Raw genomic sequence first — 20,397 nt, 5'->3', positions numbered from 1 at the left:
GCCTCTAGATAGTTTTCAGATGGAGGCTGGCCATGCTGGAAAGATCAACCATGTGATTATAAGATCGAGTCATGTGATAGCAGCTTGGCTTCCTGACTTCCGGGGACGGGAGGCCAACTGGAAATTTGAGTTTAATCACAAGGCCTGCAATTCAATCAATCATGCATATGTAATGATGCCCACGTAAAAACTCTGGACGCCCAAAGCTCAGGTGTGCTTCCCTGGTGGGTGACACACTCCAATGTACCAGGAGGGTGACGTATCCTGAGAACACAGAAGCCCTGTATTGGGGACCCTCCCAGACATTGCCCTATGGGGGTCTCTACTTTCAGCTGGTCATAATTTATATCCATTATAATAAAACTGTAATCATAAGTCTAGCAGTTTCCCCAGTTCTGTGAGTCTTTCTAGCAAATGACTGAACCTAAGGGGGTAGGGGGTAGAGGGAATCCCCCAATTTCCAGCCAGCTGTTCAGCAGTGCAGTGGCCTGGGAACCTGCAGCTTGCACCTGGTGTCTGAAATGAGAGGAGTCTTGTGGAGAACTGCGCCCCCAACATGTGCAATATGACTTAATTCCAGGTAGTGTCAGAACTGCCTATTATATAACCATGTCGGGGCTCAAAAAACACTGTCCCCAAATGAAGGCTTCATAAGCAGAAGTTTTTCTCTGGCCTTCTCCTGCCCTCCTTCTCTCAGTCCCACTCTCCCTTGAGGCTGGCCCTAGAAACTAGAATCCCTCTGCCCCAAGGCAGGTCACAGAAAGCAGAACCTAGTCCTTTTCCTTCCAGTCAAAAAAAGAAAGAAAGAAAGAAAAAGAAAAAAAAAAGAAAGAAATCAGAACCCCTTTTCCCAAAAGCCAGCCATAAAACCTTGAATTATCCTGTATAAAAACTGGCCATAGGCTGGGTGTGGTGGCTCATGCCTATAATCCTAGCACTCTGGGAGGCCGAGGTAGGCGGATTGCTTGAAGTCAGGAGTTCAAAACCAGCCTGAGCAAGAGCGAGACCCCCATTCTCTACTATAAAATAGAAAGAAATTAATTGGCCAACTAACATATATAGAAAAAATTAGCCAGGCATGGTGACGCATGCCTGTAGTCCCAGCTACTTGGGAGGCTGAGGCAGCAGGATTGCTTAAGCCCAGGAGACTGAGGTTGCTGTGAGCTAGGCTGACACCAGGGCACTCACTCTAGCCTGGGCAACAAAGTGAGACTCTGTCTCAAACTAAAAAAACTGGCCATAAAGAAATTATCTGACCTACCTTGTCTGACTGCAGGTCATAAGACCCCCATTCCAGAAGGAAGGAATGCAGCTCAGAGAGCCCAAGAAGAATCTGGACAGACAGGCCTTGCTGGGTTTCCCTGTCTGTTAACACTAGATCATACCCATTTTGTCCAATCATATTCCTACATGGCTGTCCATACTTTGTTGAACCTAAGCATAAAAATGGAAAGCTTCCCCTATATCTCAGGGGTATTCATTCTGAAGGCTCCCATGTATATACATTAAATAAATTTGTGCGCCTTTTCTCCTATCAATCAATCTGTCTCCTGTCAGTGATTTTTTCAGCAAAGGGGGCCTTGGTCCCTACAACTGCATTTAAAATTAACAGATCAGGGCTCTGATCTGGTGGCTCACGCCTGTAATCCTAGCACTCTGGGAGGCTGAGGCGGGCGGATTGCTCGAGGTCAGGAGTTCGAAACCAGCCTGAGCGAGACCCCGAATCTACTACAAATAGAAACAAATTAATTGGCCAACTAAAAAAATATATAAAAAATTAGCCAGGCATAGTGGCGCATGCCTGTAGTCCCAGCTACTCGGGAGGCTGAGGCAGCCTAATGGCTTGAGCCCAGGAGATTGAGGTTGCTGTGAGCTAGGCTGACGCCATGGCACTCACTCTAGCCTGGGCAACAAAGTGAGACTGTGTCTCAAAAAACAATAAATAAATAAAATAAAATTAACAGAACATGTTCAATTTACCTCCTGAAAAATTTAGCTCTTATTAGATACATACCTAATTAGATACATAACTAGTGTTTCGAAAACAATATCCAACCTTAGACTTTTTAGTTATAAAGATATTTTTCAATCTCTCACCCAAAAATCCTGCTAGGAGTAGTGTTTAGAACCAGTTCACGGAATCAAACCATCTTTAACAGTGACATTATTTACGGCGGAGACAGGCAGATTACTCACTCTCATGTTCCTCTTGTACCACCAGGTTCACATGGTCCACGCAAGCTTGGATGTCATTCCACGTAATAAATTCATTATTCTCTGCATGTGCCTGAGCTTTCAGTTTCATCAACTCATCAAGATATCTGTCCCAGCACCCCGACAAAAAAAAGACAATGAAGTGCAGCATTAAAACACACACACATACACACAAAAACTCCAGGATTATGATGGAGGACAGGAATGAAAAGACTTAGGAGTAAAATCCAAGACTGCCAGGGTACCCCAATCGTCTGATATATTCTAGAGCAGGCATCCTCAAACTACGGCCCACGGGCCACCTGCGGGTGGTTTTGCCTGTTTGTTTTTTTACTTCAAAATAAGACACGTGGGTGTGCACAGGAATTTGTTCATAGTTTTTCTTAAAAAACTATAGTCTGGCCCTCCAAGGGTCTGAGGGACAGTGAACTGGCCCCCTGTGTAAAAAGTCTGAGGACCCCTGCTCTAGAGGCCAGGATTAGGGCTGGGGAGTTGCCTTAAAATGTGAAAATGCACATTATTCTCACGATAGCCTGGTACATATTCTAAATTCCAGATAGGACCAACTTTAGAATCAGAGGAAGCAGCTCAAGTAATTCCTCTAAAGACAACAAAAACGGCCACATGCAAGCTAATAAAGGTAGAAGGAATGACTGATCAACAAATCATCATTCAATACTTTCTGACTGAAAGTACTGATTTAGGCAAAGATGATCAATCAGAGGTTAAAATATCATGTGAATGACTGATGGGGAACTGGACATTTTGATGGTACAAAAAGAGACAATGTTCTGCCAACAAGGGAAAAATATAAATACACAATGGAGGTATAAACTGTCTCCCTAATCCAAGGATCAATCTTATTATCTCGAATAGTGATATAGCAAGTATATTTCACATGCCTTTTGATATGAGGCAATATGAAATACATATCACCAAAAGTGTTACAGTGAATTGGGGCAAGCCTTTAGATCTAATTTCCAATTTACAGTAATAAGTCTAATATGAGAAAGCAACCAGATCTATAAGATGGGACATTTTATAGGACAATTGGCCCTACCCCTTTAACAAGTCAGTGTCATGAAGAAAGGAACAATTTTGGATTAAAAGATACCTAAGGGGCCAGGCACAGTGGCTCAAGCCTCTAGTCCTCGCACTTTGGGAGGCTCAGGCAAGAGGATTACTTGAGGAGTTTGAGACCAGCCTGAGCAAGTGCAAGACCACGACCACATCTCTACCAAAAATAAAAAAAATCAGCTGGATGTGGGAGCACGCACGTGTAGTTCCAGCTACACAGGAGGCTAAGGCAGGAGGATCACTTGAGCCCACGAGTTTGAGGTTGCTGTGAGCTGCAATGTATGATGACACTACTGCACTCTACCCAGGGTGACAGAGTGAGACCCTCTCAAAAAAGAAGAAGAAGATGGCCGGGCGCGGTGGCTCACGCCTGTAATCCTAGCACTCTGGGAGGCCGAGGCGGGCGGATTGCTCAAGGTCAGGAGTTCAAAACCAGCCTGATCGAGACCCCGTCTCTACTATAAAAATAGAAAGAAATCAATTGGCCAACTAATATATATATATAAAAAATTAGCCGGGCATGGTGGCTCGTGCCTGTAGTCCCAGCAACTCGGGAGGCTGAGGCAGCAGGATTGCTTGAGCCCAGGAGATTGAGGTTGCTGTGAGCTAGGCTGACGCCACGGCACTCACTCTAGCCTAGGCAAGAAAGCGGGACTCTGTCTCAAAAAAAAAAAAAAGAAGAAGAAGAAAAACAAAAAGAAAACAGATACTTAAGGGACACAACAGCCATATGTAACACATGATCCTGGACTGAATCCTGGTTTTGAACAAACAAGCTAGAAAGGAAAGTTCTGGAACAACTGAAGAAGAATGAAAATGGACTAGGTTTAGGTAATAGTAAATAAGTATTACTAATTTTGTCAGGGCATGAGATAGTGTTATCCTGGCTGTGTAACAAGGTGAGATAGGCATGCATGCACATATACGTGGGAGCATGTCATATCTATAATGTACTGTAAATCCTTCAGCAAATAAAGTAGCAAATAAAATGAATCAAAGTAGAGCAAAAGAAATGTATGGCCACACTGAAGTCCTAATGCCTGAGAAGAGGAGTGTTGCTGCACAAAAGACAGAGGTGACAGCTAGGTGATGGACTCAACCCACTGACTCTGGGCACCTACCGCTGACAGTTTTCTTCCTCGATGTTGGTGAGGCCTGTAACCGAACTGCTCAGCTGCTTCCACACCGTATTCATGTCTCCCGATTCCAGCGCCCGGTTGATCAGGGCCACCGAGGACAGCATCTCCACCGCGACAGAGAGCTCTGGATGGGTGAGGTTATGCTGCACAGAAAGGCACGGGGGAGAACAGTGAGGAAAGACATTCTTCAACATCGAGGCGGCCAGAAGGCTGATAAAACCACAACAAGACTCAGTTTCTGGAAGAAAGGTCTACCTAACCACAGGAAGAAGCAGGTATTAAATTCACCTCCACCCCCCCTTGCTCACAAACAGGACAGGCTCAGTGAACTCACCTGGGGACTCTGCTGCTGCAGAGTAGCCAGCTCCTTCTGGTAGAGATCGGCGGCAAACGGGTACACCTGGGGCAGCTGGGCTTCCGGGTTCATCAGCTCCATAACTGTCTTCTCGGCAACACCCTTCTGGATCGCGGCATTGATGGCTGCCACCGCCGCCAATCCTGTGCGGAAGGCAGGTCAGACACGCAGTGCGCTGAGAGCCCGAGGGGAAGGGGGGCCAGTTTTCATGAAACAAAGTTACAGCCTGCGGATGAACTATCAGCCATAAAGTCTGAAGTGGAATTTCACCTTTAAAAAGCTGCTTCCTTTGTATACAGGGTGAACTGTGTGGCATGTGAACCGCATCTCAATAGAGGGGTTAAAAAAAAGGGGCAGACTCCTAACTGCTCTCCTCACCCTTCTCTTCTTTCCACCCAATTCACCCTGTCTGCCACCACTACTCCCCACCCAAACCATCTCCTCCTTCCCCTGTAGCTTCGCAAATAACACGCCAGCTTCTTCAGGTGCCACTCTAAGCTTTCCACAATCTATCCAACCCTTATCTTACGCAGCTCTGACCACTAACAAAAATTTTAGTCTAACCGCTCTTCCTTAAGTACATTTTTTACCATCTGTACCTCTGCTTCCACTTCCTTTCCCCTTTATGGTCCTACATCAAGAGCATTCTTCTCTCTCCTCTTACACCATCCAAATCTCACCAATGCCTTAACTGGCCACCTCTGGATCTCTCTAGCCAACCATGAAGTGCCTACTAGCCCAGGTGAGCCTATACTGACTCCAGTTCTACTTATAAAACTGGAGGAAACAAAACAGACACATAGACCAATGGAGCAGGGTAGAGAACCCAGAAGTAAACCCCACACGTTTACACCCAAGTCATTTTTGACAAGGGCACCAAGAACATACACGGGGGAAAGCAAAGTGCTGTGGTCTGTGGTTGGTTTGTGCCCACCAAGCCTCTTGTGGAAATGTGATCCCTAGTGTGGCGGTGCTCGGAGGCAGGGCCCAGAGCGAGGACTGTCTGGGTCATGAGGGGAAATCCCTCATGAATAATGTGGTGCCAATCCTGAGGCAGTGAGTGAGTTCCCGCTCAAGACTGGATTGGTTCTCAGGGGAATGGATTAGCTCGCTGAGAGCGGGTTCTCACAAAGCCAGGATGTCCCTTGGGTTTGGTCCCTCTTCGCCTGTGCCCACTTCCCCTTTGACCTTCTCCACCATGTTTTGATGCAACAAAAAAGCTCTCACCAGAAGCCAAGTGAATGCCGGCATCATGCTTTTGCATAGTCTGCAGAACTGTGAGCTAAATAAACCTCTTTCTTTACAAATTACCCTGCCTCAGATATTCCTTTATAGCAACACAAAACGGAATAATACAGTCTCTTCAATAAATGGCACTGGGAAAACTGGATAATCATATGCAGAAGAATAAACTAGACCCCTATCTCTTCACCGTATACAAAAATCAAACCAAAATGGATTAAAGACTTAATCTATGACCTGAAACCATGAAATTACTAGTCAAAAATATTGGATAAATGTTAGAGGACACTGGTCTGTGCAAAGGCTTTTTGGGTAAGACCTCAAAAGCACAGGCAACAAAAGCAAAAGCAGACAAATAAAACAACATCAAGGTAAAAGGCTTCTTCTACACAGCAAAGGAAACAATCAATAAAGTAAAGAGACAACCTACAGAATAGGAGAAAATATCTGCAAACTACCCATCTGACAAGGAATTAATCACCAGAATATGTAAGGAACTCAACTCAATAGCACCAAAACCAAACAATCCAATTTAAAAATGGACAAATGAACTGAATAGACATTTATCAAAAGAAAACATACAGTGCGGGTGCAGTGGCTCACGCCTGTAATCCTAGCACTCTGGGAGGCTGAGACGAGAGGATTGCTTGAGCTCAGGAGTTCAAGACCAGCCTGAGCAAGAGCAAGACCCCATCTCTACCCAAAACAGAAAGAATTAGTCAGGCACGGTGGTGTGTGCCTGTAGTCCCAGCTACTCAGGAAGCTGAGGTGGGAGGATCACTTGAGCCCAAAAGTTTGAAGTTGCAATGAGTTATGACGACACCACTGCACTTTAGCAACAGAAATTCTGTCTCAAAAAAAAAGGACATACAAATGGCCAACAGGTATGTGAAAAAATGCACAACATCACAAACCATTAATCAAGGAAATGCAAATTAAAACCACAATGAGATGTCATCTCACCCCAGTTAAACTGGCTTTTATGAAAAAGACAAAAAATAATGGACACTGCCAAGGATGCAGAGAAAGAGGAACACTCATACACTGTTGGTAGAAATGAAAATTAAGATCGCCACTACGGAAAACAGTGTGGAGGTTCCTCAAAAAACTAAAAATAGAACTACCATATGATCCAGCAATCCTGTCGGGTATATATCCAGAAGAAGGGATATCAGCATTTGAAAGAGATATCTTCACTCCCATGTTTACTGCAGCACTATTCACAATAGCCGAGATGTGAAATCAATATAAGTGTCCATCAATGGATGAACAGATAAATAAAACATGATATAATACATAATGAGTGCGATGCACAATATCTGGGGGTGGACACGCTTGAAGCTCTGACACTGAAAAAAAAAAACTCCCTGTCCTCATAGAGCTTAGAGTCCAATGGAGGGAAACAAAATAAAAAATTAAAAGAAACCACACAAACACACACACACACACACGAAAATGTGGTATAAAGATACAATGGAACATTATTCAGCCATTAAGAAGAATGAAATCCTATCATTTGCAGCAACATGGATAGAACTAGAGGTCATTCTGTTGAGTGAAATAAGACAGGCATAGAAAGACAAGTATGTTCTCACTCATATGTGGGAGCTAAAGAAAAGTGGATCTCATGGAGGTACAGCATTGACTGGTGGTTACCAGAGGCTGGGAAGGGCAGCGGGGATGAGGGAATGAAGAGAGGTTGGTTAATGAGTACAAAAATACAGTTAGATAGAAGGAATAACATCTAATGTTTGATAGTACAGTAAGGTGACTATAGTAAACAATAAGGTATTATAATTCATTCAAAATAGCTAGAAGAATTGGAATATTCAACATAAAGATAAATGTTTGAGGTGGCAGATATCCCAGTTACCTTGATTTGATCATTACATATTGTATGCATGTATCAAAATACCACATATGTACAACTATTACATACCAATTAAAAAACAAAACAAAACTGGGAGAATCCTACTGCCGCCAACAGTAACTGGTGGTTGACTATGGTTAGCGGGCTCGGGGTGGGGAGTAAGGGGTGACAGAAGCTAATCTGGGACCCTTCAGTGACGTAAAGGCACAACTTTCCCGCCCTACTGGACGCTTCCACGGACGCGCAGCTGAGGGGACTCTTACTTCGCTGGTACTGCTGGGCAGCACCGTTGGCAGCGTCCACTCCGGCCTGCAGCTCCTCCTTCTGCAGGGGGTCGGCCTGGCCGCTCTGAGGAAAGCAAGGAACACTGTGTAAAGATCACTGTGCCCAGGGCTCCAGTCCTCACGGCCCTCAGGGCTCTGCAGCAGGCACTAGGGACAGAGAACCGCAGACGCAAGCGACAGCTCCAGGCCGCACACAGCCCAAGTGGCAGCCCGAGATAGAGCCAAAGGCCCTTGCCAAATCTAGGGGAGAGTGGCTTTCCAGATACTGGCACATTCTTTTAAATATTCCGTAAAAAGCATCGAAACATTCTGAGAGAAAACATCTGTAGAATCTTCAGCACATTAACACTGCTTTACTCCGACCAACAGATGCCAGGAGTTTGAAAAATGTATACTTGCCCTTATTTAGACAAAAAAATAAAGCCCCCCCCATGTTTGTTTAAAAAAAACCCACAAAGTACAGTCCCGTATAATCTACCCTCACTGCACATTAAGTACTTTCCCAGTGTTGGCCACAAGAAACTAATGAGGTGTGGCTTTTTAAAGTGGAAATGTGTGATGTAAGAACGTAAAAAAATTCAGGTTTTCCCCAATAGCTTTTAGTGAGGGTGAGAGGCGGATGGTGGAAATGAAGGGGTGGTTAGACTGGGGCTTGGGGGTGGGGGTGCATTGTTCATTTTAAAAGAGGATTCGCTGCTCTAAAAGCACAAGAGAGCTGAAAACTAGGTATTTTACCTTAGGATTTTTTTTTTAAAAAAAACTAATGTATATGCAGGAAAACAAGTTGTACTAGAAAAAAAAAAGCTGCGTAAGTATCTTTAAATGACAGCACGGGATTCAAACGGACAAATGCAAACTCTTGCAGCTCCAACCCACAGTATTTTCACCTGTCTCTTCTGCTGTTTGTCACTCAGGAGCTGCTTGAAGTACCAATCACTGTTCTGCTGCTGCAGTCCTCGCAGACCCAGCGCTGGTGACTGCAGAGCCTTGAACAAGGCCAGCGCAGCTCCCTGCTCCAAAGCTAGGTCGATATTGGCTAACGCAGAAATTGCTGATGAGGAAAAAAGGCAAAAGCTTAAGAAAAAAACCACGTTAACGTAATAGCCTAGAATATTTTTCCTTCCCCAAAACCAATCTCAGTATTTCCAAATAAGGGAAATACAACTCGGAGAGCCTTTTCTTCTGTAGTATCTCAGAAGCATTAAGATCTTGGGATTGGAAAGGAACCTAAAAGTCACCCAGTGCAGGGCTTCCCAACAAGCTGTTCATCAGATGTCATGCAGAGTCCCAGGCCACATCCAGGGCCTACTTAAAGCCTTCCAGATGCAAATAATAATAGCTTGGCACCAATATGGGTAGTAATATAAAAGCCACCAATCCAGAGTTGTCCAGATGATGCTTACAGACCACTAAACAGGAGAGAGTATCTGCCACGGGAATTTTTACTAAATCTTTGGACAATTCTGTTTCCAAAAAAATTTTTTTTAACTTCTACCCTGAAGTTCGCACTGAATACATTCAACTCTCCCTTCCTTGTGACAGTGCACTTCGCACTAACAGCTCGAGTTCCTTCAACCATTTCTCACGCAGCATCATTCTGATTCCATTCACTACCCCGGCATTTCCCGAACATGCTCCACACACAGAAGCCAGTGCTCAAGGTGTCAAGGGTGGTCTGACCAGTGAAGAGTAGATGGGGCTCTTACCCCTCGCTCAATATTCTCTACCTAGTCATAGAACCTGAGGTCACACAAGCTCTTTAACATAGTATCTGATGGTGAAAACACAGATGTTCCTTCATCCCAAAACCTTCACAGCGTTATTTTTAAGATTAAATGAAATCATACACATAAAAGCACTTTTATACTATAAAATAAATAAGGTATTAGGTTAAAAGTCAAAACGAGATAATTTCTGATTAGAAATTAAATCAGAATCATAATTACTTTATTACTTTTAGTTTCCCAATTTTTAGAAGAGAAAATGCCTCCCTTCACCACTGCCCAGGGACAAACATCTTTATCAAAGTAGCAAAAAAGAAATCAATAAAATACAAAAAATCAAAATATCTGGGGCACAGCAGTACTTTTCAATTTTAAATGTTTTCATTAGTAAAAAAACAAAATAAATAAGCTGTTAGAAAGAAAATCAAAACAGCCCAAGGGAAATAAAGTCTCAAACTAGAAAATGGGAGGTGGGGCAATGAGAAAGAGTAGTAAACAAAACAAAACCAAGAGGTAAAAGGAAGAAAAGGTTAAAAAAAAAATTGCTGTGGATTTGTGGTCTCACAGTAGGCTCCTAAGAGATTATTTCTATGTTTCTGATAACCATACCAAGGTGGTGGCTTCTTAAGTCATGGCCGTAGGTCTATGTGGCCGTTAGCCAACCAACCAATCACTCCTTCAATAGTATTTACTGAGGACCTGCTACATCCGGGAAATACGACAGTGAACCAAACAAATACCCCCATCCTCATGGAGCTTTCACAGTAGCTGGGGACAAACACATAGTCAACAGCTATACTTTCTCTAGGCACTATCTCTAGATACCGCAAAATCTCAGTATCTATCTACAAAAGCATCCAGTCAATTGTGCCTTTGCTAGAAGCATAAATCTACTACTTAAACATGTAAATATTTACTAACATTTATATTGCAAAGATAAAGTTTAGATTATTCAAATATTTCCTCCTACTGAACTTTAGTTATCTAACTCTAACTTTCCTTATTTTACTTAACAATAAATAAAATGAAAACTTTTTTTCATTTGTAACTGTTGGCCTGTTGCTTTTTTCTGGGGCAGTGTTAATGGCCTCATTGCTGGTTCTCATTCCCTGTGCAAAGAATCTTACCTGTAATTACATTAAGACAATCCCTGGAACTGAAAGTCCCTTAGTTTTCCTGGCATATAACTTTCCCTTGCCTCAGACTTTCTCTACAATGAGAAAAAGATTTTTCCTCTGCAGGGAATTCTGCCTTATCCTCACCCTCTCTATCTATCCTAGGAATCCCGGTGAAGGTTCATGGACACTGACACCTACTCAAAAATCTAAGCAGAAGTCATCATTCCCGTTTTTATTCTATGACTGAGCCTAATGCACCTTTCAAACCTCTTTCTAATCAAGCTGCCCTGAAATTATTCATCTAAATGTCTATCTTCTCCTACCATATTGAAAGTTATTTGAGGGAATTTTTATTATTTTGCTCTTCTAACCACATGAGAATATGAATAGAACATTTTAAGAACATATACATATCCTTCTTTCCTTACATGTTTACAACTGACTCTCATAAAATTATCAAGGTAAAACTATAAAGGTTATAAAACCCCAAACAATATAGTAGGAAAAAATCCCTTAGTAAAAGAAAAAGGATTTTATGCAGTCTACACAACAGGAAACACATTAGACTTTGTTCTCATAAAGAGAATGAAGCATAAGGACACTCCAGTTTATATTTGCTGACTTAAAGTCTTCATATAGATTCAGCACAAGACACCACCCATACCTGAATGGAAAGTGATTCAAAGCATCAGAAGCATCATTATCTCAAATGAACCAGAATGTAGCAGAATACAAAGACTCCCAGTCAGGATTTAGAATTCCATATCATATAGAGTTGGTAAAATCTTGTAAATCCTCTCTAGTTATCAGAGTATTAGTTCAAATAAGAAATTAGGAGGTCCAAATGAACAATGAAAACACTAGTTACTATTACTGTTGTTGTTATTATCTTGAGCAAAACAAGATCAAGACAAGCCTAACTGGTTGAAATCAAACTTATCAGTTGTGTTGGTGAGTCTAAACCTAGGCTAGGAATTATGAGGACTTTAAGAAGCAGAATAAGTAATCTCTGCTTTAAGTTCATAAAGATGTCAGAAATAAAGAGCAAGCAATATAAGACAATGCATAATTAAGCACAAAATTATGGTGATCAGCCCATTAATGCTATTGGAGATTTGAAAGACAAGTATATTTGTGAACTGGGATAGGCACCGAGGTGGAAACTGAACTGGATCTTAAATGGTGGGTACGACTTGGATTAGGCAAGAGATGAAGAATGAGGAGGGCATTACAGTGAGGTGATTACATGATTAACAAAGCGGTAGCCTCTTGTTCATCGAGTACTTACTAAATATCAGGCAATTCACATACATTATCTCAATTATCCACATAACACCTCCTCTAGTGTCCAATGTCACATAGCTGTTAATAAGAGGACAAGAGGTCAAATCCCAGAGACCACTTCAGAGCCAGACTCTCTGAGTCATGAAATGAACGGAATGAATATGGGACACAAGCAAATGAGTTTCTGTAAAGAGTAATGTTCATGAAACGTTGCACAGAGAACTCCACTAGACCAGGGATCCATTTTGTCTGGCAAGTAATAAAGAGCCAGTGCAGGTTCTTTAGCAGAGAAGCGGTAAAATGAAAATGATACTTTCAAGAAACTAATTTTTCAAAAGTGTGTAACACATATGCAAAAATCAATATTAAAAGTATCATCTCATATCTGTTTAAATACATTTTGAAAGACATGCATAAAAATGGCAATGGGGTTATTTCTTAAGTGATGGGGTCTAACTTTTTGTTTATTTCTGGATAACTTATGTTATTCTTTAAAAGAAAAACAAAACCATAATGATTCTTTAAAAATAGGCAAATAATTTTTTTTAAAGTATATAACATGGAATGAAAGACTGAAGCTATAACCCAAAATACCAGCCCAGAAGCTACTACAGAGGACAATAACTGACACAGAGGCTCAGCACACAGAGCACTATAATGAGCGACAGTTCCCACACAAATCCACTAATTAATGTCTAAAATAAATCAAACCGTGTCGTGAGTCTGAGAATAGATCAACACCCACATTATTCTATAATATCCCCTTAGGTGCCTGACTCAGGAGCATACTTACTATTGACTTTGTTTACATTGCCTTGAATTTCAGCTTGAGTGAGCAGCTCCTCATAAACGTCCCTTTCCCTCTCAGCGTTTTCTGTCTGAAGATGAGTAAAAAGTAGAGTTACGTTAGCTCAGGTGCCTAAGACGACCACAGAAACACATTTGTGTTCCTCCCCCACCATAGCAGAACCAAGAAATCCTTTATAAACTGGGCGCTGTGGTGTGCATCTATAATCCCAACTACTTGGGAGGCTGAGGTTGGAGATCACTTGAACCCAGCAGTTCAAGATCAACCCTGGGCAAAATAGTGAGACCCCCATCTCAAAAAAAATCTTTTACAAAGAACAAAGCAGGACAGGTGTGGTGGCTCACGCCTGTAATCCTACCACTCTGGGAGGCCAAGGGGGCAGATCATTTGAGCTCAGGAGTTCAAGACCAGCCTGAGCAAGACCCCGTCTCTACTAAAAAAAAATAGAAAGAAATTAATTAGCCAAATAAAAATATATAGAAAAATTAGCCAGGCATGGTGGTGCATGCCTGTAGTCCCGGCTTCTCGGGAGGCTGAGGAAGGAGGATTGCTTGAGCCCAGGAGTTTGAGGTTGCTGTGAGCTAGGCTGATGTCACGGCACTCTAAGCCAGGCAACAGAGTAAGACCCCGTCTCACACACACACAAAAAGAACAAAGCAGAATGCTACATGATTATAACTAAAATCTCAAAAAGCAGATCCGTTTGTTAATGATGAGCACGGGGGTTCTTCCAGAGTTGGGCAAGAGCACTGAATAAACCCTGCTCTGCTCATGTACAAAGCCGCACATCCTGCCGCAGACCGGAGTAAAATGGGAATAGACGGTCTGTGGTCTTGTAGCCTCCACTGCTGACATAGGCAGAGGCATGGTAGCAGCATCTCCCCGGCAGGCCAGTTTGGCACCTATCCTGGGGGGTAAAATTCCTGCTCTATGATATGAGATACAATGTTCTGAGAGTGAGCCTGTCTTCATTTTTGTCACCTGCTTATGTGCCCAAAGAACCAAGAGGTTTTAATCACTAATTTCAACAAGTAAAGCCTTTTACCTGTGTAAAGCCTTTTCTTTTTTCTTTTTAGACAGGGTCTCACTCTGTCACCCAAGCTAGAGTGCAGTGGTGTGATCATAGCTCACCGTAATCTCAAAGTCCAGGGCTCAAGCAATGCTCCCACCTCAGCCTCTTGAATGGCTGGGACTACAGGCACATGACACTGCACCCAGCTGATTTTTTTTTTTTTTTTACTTTAGGGCCAGGGAATCTCACTATGCTGCTCAGGCTGGTCTTGAACCCCTGGCCTCAAGTGATCCTCCCACCTCGGCTTCCCAAAGTATTGAGATTCCAGGCATGAGCCACCTTGCCCTAACACATATAGGTCTTAAAGGAGACTCTTATCTTCAGATTTTTCAAGTCAGAATCATTCAACTAACTTCCACATACCCATAACAATAGTACAGAGTATTTCACCTCAGAGAATCTGGAAAAGGAGAAGGGCTATATTAATATTTGGAGATCATCTTTCAAAAGGGAACTATTAATTTTAAATGACTACATTCCAGAACTTTATTTGCACAAAATACAAAAAGAAAGTAGAGTTCAAAATAGAGTCTAGGCAGGCAGAGATGGCTCACACCTATAATTCTGGCACTTTGGGAGGTCAAGGCAGGAGGATCATTTGAGATCAGGAGTTTGTGACCAGCCTGAGCAAGAGATCCCGTCTTTACAAAAAATTAAAAACTTCACCAGGCGTAGTACTGCACACCTGTAGTCCCAGTTACTTGGGAAGCTGAGGCAGAAAATTTGCTCAAGCTCAGGAGTTTGAGGTGACTGTGAGCTATGACGACGCCCTGGCACTCTAGCCAGGGCGACAGAGTGAGACCCTGTCTCAAAAATAAAATTAAATTAAAAATAAAAATTAAAAAAAATTTTTAAATGGAGTCTAAAACCAAAAGATACTGTGTAATTCCATTTATATGAAATTCTAAAAAAGGTAAACTATAGTGATGGAAAACAGACTGGTAGTTGCCTGGGGTCAAAGGTGGGGTGGGGGAGCAGATATTGACTGCAAAAGGGCACTAGGGAACTTTCTTGGGTAATGGTTAAATGACCACACATATTTATCAAAACTCAGACTGTACACTTAAAATGGGTAAGTTTTATTATATGTAAATTATACCTCAATAAAACTGACTTTAAAATGAAGCCATGTCAAATTATGAAACAATATAAAATAGGAAGAATAGATATTCCATTTTTACCCTGTTTTTAGCATTTGCCATTTTGTCCTGCTTGGCCTGGTAAAGGACATCCTGGTACGTGGATGCCAAGGGCTCGTCAAGATTTACAAGCATGGCATTAGGATTCTTCAGAGCTGTAAACGTGTCAGCTGGAATTCTACGGTCAATAGCTTCATTGATAGCAATAACAGCGGCATGTACTAAAAAAAAAAAATTCAAAGCATAGAACACTGAAATTATATAGAGTAAAGGATTGTTATCACACATACAAAATAACACTGCAACCCCCTATTACAGAGAGAGGCTCCTTTTCATAGATGGAGAAATAAGTGGGACTGGAGGAATGGCTTCCCGGACCCTGTGCGCCTTGTCTCTTCCTTTGATGCACAAAGCCAGCCACAGCTCCGCCTGTGATCCATGCTTGGGATGCCGAACATGGAATCTCACAGGTAAATATTCATAAGAGAGTCTTTCAAGGAGCATTTACTGTGGAGATGTTCACCCTTAATTACAAAGTAAACATCATATGAAACTCAATAGGGTGCTAAAATGTAAGACTTACTTTCTAAATGTTTTTACTTAATCAAAATTAACCACTTATTCTCAAATAACAATAGCATAGATGATTATAGCAGTGTTTACCAGGGACTTAACTTGCTAGCAAAATTCACAGTCACCACTCCAGCATTAATTATTGGAAATGGTGGCAACAATCCCATCTGAACCCACAAAATATTTCTCTTCTTACATGCAGCTTCATCCACAGACAGTTCATTAGCCAGGATGCCCCCGATCTTGCTGAAGGCAGGCATCTGGATCCCGTACTTCTCCAGCTCAATCTTCATGTTGTTGATTTCTTCTTCTACAGAAGAGAATTAAGACCCAGTCAAGCAATTTAAGCACCTTTCCACAACTCAGAGAAGGAAACAGATTCTTCAGCTATAAAATGGGATAAAATGGCATCTACCTCTTAGGGTTGTTATAAGGGTTTAATGAGATGATACACGGAAAGCACTTAACACAGTACCTGGTCATATGATGCACTCAAACACTAACCATTATTATTATTATCAAGGACATAAGCAACAACTACAGAGTGAGAAGGCCCTATCGCAGTGGTCCCCAACAATTTTGGCACCAGGGACTGGTTTATGGAAGACAATCTTCCACAGCGGACGGTGGAGGGGGAGGAGGCAGAGCTCTGTGGCCTGGTTCCTCACAGGCCACGGGCCCAGGGCTTGGGGACTTCAGCCCTACAGGAAATAGTTTTTCAAAACTGCTACGTGTGGCATTTCCTACAACAAACTTAAAAATGGAACAGCTCTAACAGAAGCTCCACAAGTGAGTACCAAACCAGTCTGTTATCTCGGTCTTTACAATCTATATCACTAGCTGCTACTCAACAGTTTGGTTTCTAAGGCAGAAAGCCAAATGATAAACAACACGTAAGGTCTGGCCCTCGCCCCAGGTCTGGTCAACAACTTCCCTGGAAGGAAAATATCATAGATAAAAGCTTTACTACCACAATTTTAAACTCCCAGGCCTAGAAAATGATCACCAGTTTGAAGGATGTGAATCTATCTTACCCCTAACCAATATTAGCACCATCTTTTTCTCCCCAAGCTCCCAACTCTTTAAGCACCTGACTATAGCAAATACAAACACCCACCCAAATAAGGTTAAATTTTAAATGTACTAAATTATCATCTTTGTATCATCTCATTCCCCACTCTCCTCCTACTTTGCCCACAACAGGTGCTTACTGGAAGGGAAAGGGAAACACTATTATAAAGCTTGTTTCAACATCCCTGAACATTTAATGTTAGATGTTAATATTATTATCTGTTAATGTTACTCTCAATTAAATATAAGAAAACTGAGATTCACTAATCATGCCCACATTATAAAAGTGAGAGAACAGAGCCTAAAAGTCCCAGTTTAGTGCTCTTTCCATCAAACCAGAGGAAGCAGGTTATTCATATTTCTTTCATCTCTGTTGTCAGAGTATTTCTAAAGCCCTAGATCTTTAAAATCAGTACTGTTGACTCTCCAGGCTATTTCCACATAAATTAAGCATTTCTTGGCAAGTTTGTAACTCCTTACCTGTGAAGTCAACCTTTCCATACAGGTCTTGAATCTGAGGAGCTAGGCCTAGTTTGAACAGGTACAAACTAGAAAACAAAACATGCAAAAGAGTTAGGCCTCCCAGCTATACTCAGCTGCTGCTCTGAAAGGCGAATATCAGCATAAGGAAGAAAATGAAAACATTCTGAGCACGGAGACTCCCGGCACCCACAACAGTCCCTTCTGCAGTTACGATACTTTGCCTCAGAGCCTTCATTAGTTTTACATAACAGCATTGTCCTAAAAGGTCACACAACATAATGCAAACAGCACCAGACTGGGAGAAATCAGTAAACACAAATTCAAGTCCCAGTTCTGGCACAAATTCAATGTGGATATGTTAACGTGAATGTTAATATAATTAATTATCAGTGAAGTTTCCTCATTTCCATTTACCTTCCTGTGATCAATAAGTTTTATGTAATAAGACATTTTAGAAAAGTCTCAGGAAAATGATTCAGATAGCAAATCTTAAACTGAATTCATATTATTGATGAAAAAGTTTAATCCAGGTAAATTTAAGAGTTTTAAGTAAAACACACATTATGTATTTTAACTCTTTAGATTAGAAAAATAAATCTACTAGACTCTAAGCTCCCCCAAAGGCAGGGATAATACAAGTCTCACTCACCAAAGTCTACCTAGAGCCTAGCATTATATTAATTAATATCAGTTTTTCACAGATAGAGAAATAAACATCCACATGCCTGTGTTAGGTTAAGTGGATTCTAAAGCCGTACAAGATTCAATAAATTAGAAGCCTTCCGAAGGGCATTTTACCGAGACTGACATGAGCAAGACAGCCTTACAATATGGGAGGAAATAAAAAATATATAAGAAACAAATCATAGAAACTTAATAAAATGGCCTAAAGTTATTGCAAATAATCTATAAACCTCAGTACCATCATACATGCATCATACATACTGCATTCATAGAACTGACTAGAATTTAAATTATATATGATAAACCCAAATGCATGATATAAAACAAAAAACACACTGAGTATTCAAACTCATTAGAATTTATACATCTAGGCCAGGCATGGTAGCTCACACCTGTAATCCCAACACTTTGGGAGGCTGAGGCAGGAGAATTGCTTAAGGTCAGAAGTTTGAGACCTGCCTGGGTAGCTTAGTGAGACTCCATCTCTACAAAAAAAATTTAAAATTTAGCTGGGTATGGTGGTGTGCTCCTATAGTTCCAGCTACTTGAGAGGCTGAGGCAGGAGTATTTCTTGAGCCAGGAGTTCAAGACTCCAGTGAGCTATGATCACACCACTGTACTCCAACCTGGCTGACATACTGAGACCCTGTCTCAAAAAAAAAGAAAAAAAGAATTTATACAACCACAGAAGTTAGTCATTCTTTCAGAGAAGTACAAGTATAAATCATGTGTATATAATTAAGCCCTTTTGTTCTTTAGGGTAAAATACTCCAGATGGAACTATATAAAGTTCCTCTCTCAGGTGATTTTAAATCGAAAAACTTTCTGAAGCAAAATAACTAATAACTTTCTATATGTGCAATATGTTCCCTTATATATTTTTCCTCACTAATACAGCCCACCTGCATTCTAAATCAGTAGTAATATTTTTCTCCAAGAATTTCTTTTATTCCTATTTGGAAATAGCAAAGCAGTTGCCATGTTTTAGGTTTAGGAATGTCACTTTCATAGCCCCAAGAAGAGTTAGCTTTTTATTTATTTATTTATTTTTGAAGAAAGAGTCTCACTCTGTTGCCTGGTCTAGAGTGCCGTGGCGTCAGCCTAGCTCACAGCAACCTCAAACTCCTGGGTTCAAGTGATCCTCCTGCCTCAGCCTCCTGAGAAGCTAGGACTACAGGCATGTGCCACTGTGCCTGGCTAATTTTTTCTATATATTTCTAGTTGGCTGGTTCATTTCTTTATATTTTTAGTAGAGACGGGGTCTCGCTCTTGCTCAGGCTGGTTTGGAGCTCCTGACCTTGAACGAACCTCCCCCCTCAGCCTCCCAGAGTGCTAGGATTACAGGCATGAGCCACTGTGCCCTGCTGTGAGTTAGCTTTTATTGTCTTTAAATGGTAGACTGAAGATACTACAGTGCTATCACTGGCTGATATAAAAGGTAGAGGATAAGATAAGACAAGGCCACCATCTTTCTTTCATCTCTCTTTAATTACTAGGTAGTTACTATGAGTATTTTAAGGAGATACAGGAGCTATGAATGGATTCATTATGGGCACTTAGGTCCTCTCAGTAGCAAAAAGGTACTTAGCCTCACACCTAAAACTTACAAGCCCTAATGGTAAACAGCATTTTCCAATCTTTGTTCCTGCTCTCCCATGCCAACTTTTACAAATAAACTATTAGGTGCTTATAAGCTCAGCTTATAACTGAGATTAGATTTCTTTTTCTTTTCCTTTTTTCTTATTTGATCTGTACTTTGTAGCAACGGGAAGAAGTAATAAGCTATGTTAACCTATCTGGATTCCAATTAGCTTTGCTAAATGCAGAGTAACCTAGAAATCACCATACTAATCTCCAAGATTATTAATAAAGACCCTTAAACACTGCAGTTCATTAGGAAACAGAATGTAGTATAGGTAAACAGTCCCTTATCTAAATTATTTTGGCCAGTTATGTTTTACTGTAGAATTCCTCAGATATTAGAAATGTTTTACAGTTTTACAGTGTAGAATTTCTCAGATACTAGAAAGGTTTTACAGTATAATTTGAATGTAGAATTTCTCATATATTAGGAAAGTTTTACAGTATTATAAAAACGTTCCCAGCAAACCCTAGGGCAGCACCTCCAATCCAATATATTACTTTTCTGCAGAGAAACATTCAAATAATCATAACCCTAAATAACCTTAATTATCACATTTTGCCAACAAATGAGCCTGCACCAAACTTAAACTAAACTTTCAGAGATCTTAGGATTTTT

At 41.3% G+C, this 20,397-nt stretch overlaps 1 protein-coding gene across 2 annotated transcripts in view; it reads right to left on the bottom strand.

Annotated features, from left to right (window-relative positions):
* IQGAP1 (IQ motif containing GTPase activating protein 1) overlaps positions 1–20,397 on the bottom strand; it is a 101,155-nt gene that overhangs the window by 38,513 nt on the left and 42,245 nt on the right. For both annotated transcript variants that reach the window (XM_012763271.3, XM_020289108.2), the window contains exons 6-14: positions 17,451–17,518; positions 16,096–16,209; positions 15,369–15,547; positions 13,101–13,185; positions 9,069–9,232; positions 8,161–8,245; positions 4,765–4,928; positions 4,413–4,573; positions 2,197–2,321 (exon numbers count right to left, since the gene is read on the bottom strand). In XM_012763271.3, coding sequence (XP_012618725.3) covers positions 2,197–2,321; positions 4,413–4,573; positions 4,765–4,928; positions 8,161–8,245; positions 9,069–9,232; positions 13,101–13,185; positions 15,369–15,547; positions 16,096–16,209; positions 17,451–17,518 — 1,145 coding nt within the window. The remainder of the gene's footprint in view (positions 1–2,196; positions 2,322–4,412; positions 4,574–4,764; positions 4,929–8,160; positions 8,246–9,068; positions 9,233–13,100; positions 13,186–15,368; positions 15,548–16,095; positions 16,210–17,450; positions 17,519–20,397) is intronic.

This window comes from Microcebus murinus, chromosome 7 (genome assembly GCF_040939455.1).
Source record: "Microcebus murinus isolate Inina chromosome 7, M.murinus_Inina_mat1.0, whole genome shotgun sequence".
NCBI lineage: Eukaryota > Metazoa > Chordata > Mammalia > Primates > Cheirogaleidae > Microcebus > Microcebus murinus.
This window is presented reverse-complemented; position numbering and strand designations above follow the sequence as displayed.